This window comes from Castanea sativa, chromosome 2 (assembly GCF_040712315.1).
Source record: "Castanea sativa cultivar Marrone di Chiusa Pesio chromosome 2, ASM4071231v1".
Lineage (NCBI taxonomy): Eukaryota > Viridiplantae > Streptophyta > Magnoliopsida > Fagales > Fagaceae > Castanea > Castanea sativa.
The window spans coordinates 39,298,408-39,301,884 of NC_134014.1; the positions used below are offsets into that span (position 1 = coordinate 39,298,408).

At 41.8% G+C, this 3,477-nt stretch overlaps 1 protein-coding gene across 1 annotated transcript; it reads left to right on the forward strand.

Annotated features, from left to right (window-relative positions):
• Positions 1–741: 741 nt before the first annotated feature.
• On the forward strand, positions 742–3,477 carry LOC142625584 (tubulin alpha-1 chain). Its single transcript, XM_075799227.1, has 4 exons — positions 742–966; positions 1,807–2,041; positions 2,121–2,491; positions 2,578–3,477. Exons 1-4 carry the CDS (start codon positions 874–876, stop codon positions 3,232–3,234), a joined length of 1,356 nt encoding a protein of 451 aa, XP_075655342.1. The 5' UTR covers positions 742–873; the 3' UTR covers positions 3,235–3,477.

The following is a 3,477-nucleotide window of genomic DNA, read 5'->3' on the forward strand; positions in this document are numbered from 1 at the left end:
GTGGAGGAAACTCACCGTGGGAGAGTGGCAGCGCTCGTCGGACGGTGGGTGAAGCTCGGACTGGCTTGAGGCAGGGAGTGGAGCTTGACTGGAGTGACTAACAATGCGAGAAGCCGAGAGGGAAAATGAGGACTGAAACCAATTGAAGGTAAAATACAAATGGAAAATATTTTCCGGGTGGGAGGCAGTATTTTATAGTCAAATGTTGCTAATTTTCCGTTTGACCAAAATTTCAGGTGTTGCCAAACACCCGCAAACGCGTAAAACAATTTCCTGAAAGCGTTTACCGTCGAAACAAACGCAGCCTTAGTGTGTTCGTTTCTTTCATTTTCAAGAGCTCGGACAATACACATTTAAATAGTAGGATGAAATTTATGTGAAAAAAATACTATGAGTACAACATGTAAAAAAAATCACAAGCGCTTCGCTTGCGATAAGAGGCTAATGTCAAATTAAAGGGAAGACGATCGGAATAATCGAGAACCTAAAGGGTAGATTAATGAAATTTTCCAATTTGTTTTTTTGTCCACTTTTAAGTTTTATCCAACGGTGTCATTTTGATCCCGTGAAAAGGGGACGAAGCGCGGTTTAAAATTTTAAAAACTAAGAGCGGTTAAGGCTGACCAATAGGAATCCACCACTGGGACCCGTATGTAACCACGGTTGAACTAACCGTGGTTAAATCCATCACTCATTCACTCCTCCCCTCCTGTATAAAAGACCCCACTCCAGAAATCACAGATACACACTTTGTATTTTCTTTGCAAATCACAAAAGAGAGGCGTCTTAATAAACGCTCTTCTCTCTCTAGCTTCTCTTTCACACTCATCTTCTTCGTCTCGTCGATTCCTTTTTTAGCTTTTCTCTGCGAAAATGAGAGAGTGCATCTCGATCCACATCGGCCAGGCCGGTATTCAGGTCGGCAATGCGTGCTGGGAACTTTATTGCCTCGAGCATGGCATTCAGGTACCACTTCTTTTCGTCCTCGTCGATCTACTGCCGATTCAATTGCTTTTATTAGATCTGGTGCTTTATTGTATACTAGATGTAAATTCTGTAAATGTTGCATTTTCGCTGATAATTTTTAAGTGTTTGTGTTGAGATTTTGACTTAGCTTTGAGTTTTGATCCATAATGTCATGTGTAGATTTATGCTATATTTGCCTGATTAGCGCTATATGCTGAGATTTGCAACAAATTTTTCTTGGAGTACTGCAAGTTACACATAGGATTTTCAAAATTGTTGCAGATTCATCGTTAGTTTCACTAGGTCTAGGGTTTCACTACATTATTTGATGTAAACCTTTGAGGAATTAATTACTTAGGCTTGCCAATTGTAAGTTGAAATACTGAGTATAATTTGCATTGCAATTTCACAAAATGCATTGATGAATTCTGTACAAATGACTTTTTGTGATTGTTTTTTAACTTCCGGTTAAGTAGATCTCCCGAAACTTGATTTGTATGATGATTAGATCTCCCGAAACTCAACATATAATAGATGTAAACTTAATTTGTATGTTGATTTTGATGATGATTATATCATTATACAATTGAGATGTTATTTGTAATTGGCAAGCACACAGTCTTGGTGATTTTGCCTTTGTTTTGTGGACGACATGATTTTGTGTGTCAAGTTTTCAGTTCAATATTCCGAGAACACCGTATTTGATTCCAATGATCAAAGGATTTCGTTAGATCTCATCTGTAATCGTAAAGTGAATCTGATTTGCCTTTTGTTTTATTTCCTAAATAATTAGTGTGTGAATGAGTTTTTGCTAATAATTTTATTCTATTTGTTTTACAGCCTGATGGCCAGATGCCGAGTGATAAGACTGTTGGGGGTGGTGATGATGCTTTCAACACCTTCTTCAGTGAAACAGGAGCTGGGAAGCATGTACCCCGTGCAATTTTTGTAGATCTTGAGCCCACCGTCATTGATGAAGTTAGGACTGGGACATACAGGCAACTCTTTCACCCTGAACAGCTCATCAGCGGCAAGGAAGATGCTGCGAACAACTTTGCCCGTGGCCACTATACCAGTAATTATTTTTCATTTCATTTTCCCCTTTACTATAACTCTGTTTATTATCAACGGCTTACATTTATCATTTGTTTCAGTTGGGAAAGAGATAGTCGATCTGTGCTTGGATCGAATCCGAAAGCTTGCTGACAACTGCACTGGTCTGCAAGGGTTTCTGGTTTTCAATGCTGTAGGTGGGGGCACTGGTTCTGGTCTTGGCTCCCTTCTCCTGGAACGACTGTCAGTGGACTATGGCAAAAAGTCTAAGCTTGGGTTCACTGTTTATCCATCGCCACAGGTGTCCACCTCCGTTGTTGAGCCCTACAATAGTGTCCTCTCTACCCACTCCCTTCTGGAACACACCGATGTTGCTGTGCTGCTTGATAATGAGGCAATCTATGACATCTGCAGGCGCTCCCTTGACATTGAGCGCCCCACCTACACCAATCTTAATCGATTGGTCTCTCAGGTATTGCTTTTGTCTCTTTAATTCAACACTTGTTTTATCTTATCATTGGAAGGTCTATTCTGATGCGCGTTTGTTGTTTGTTCCAGGTGATATCATCACTTACTGCCTCTCTTAGGTTCGACGGTGCCTTGAATGTAGATGTGACTGAGTTCCAGACTAACCTGGTCCCATACCCCAGGATTCACTTTATGCTTTCATCTTATGCTCCTGTGATCTCAGCTGAGAAGGCCTACCATGAGCAGCTATCAGTTGCAGAGATCACCAACAGTGCATTTGAGCCTTCATCCATGATGGCCAAGTGTGATCCTCGCCATGGCAAGTACATGGCGTGTTGTTTGATGTACAGAGGAGATGTGGTGCCCAAGGATGTGAATGCTGCTGTGGCTACCATCAAGACCAAGCGCACCATCCAATTTGTTGACTGGTGCCCTACTGGATTCAAGTGTGGTATCAACTATCAGCCCCCAACTGTTGTTCCTGGTGGTGATCTTGCCAAGGTTCAGAGGGCAGTGTGCATGATCTCAAACTCCACCAGTGTTGCTGAAGTGTTCTCACGCATTGATCACAAGTTTGACCTTATGTATGCAAAGAGGGCATTTGTGCACTGGTATGTTGGTGAGGGCATGGAGGAAGGTGAATTCTCTGAGGCCCGTGAGGACCTTGCTGCCCTTGAGAAAGATTACGAGGAGGTTGGTGCTGAGTCTGCTGAGGGTGACGAAGGTGATGAGGGAGATGAGTACTGAGAGGAAATGCTTGTAAGTCGCTAAGGTTGCTTTCATTCTGATGCTTTGGTTTTGTTGTAATGACTTGTGTTTTTATATTGAAACCGTTGGGTTCCTCTAGTTGTTGCTTTGGATTCTATTGGCAGTTGTGTGAGACTGCTTTGTTGCTAGTTTGGTTTACTTTGTTCCTGCACTAAACTTCTTCAATGTCTATGGATGTGGACTTTTGTTATGAGCTATGAGTTCTCAGTGCTATTTTCCTTA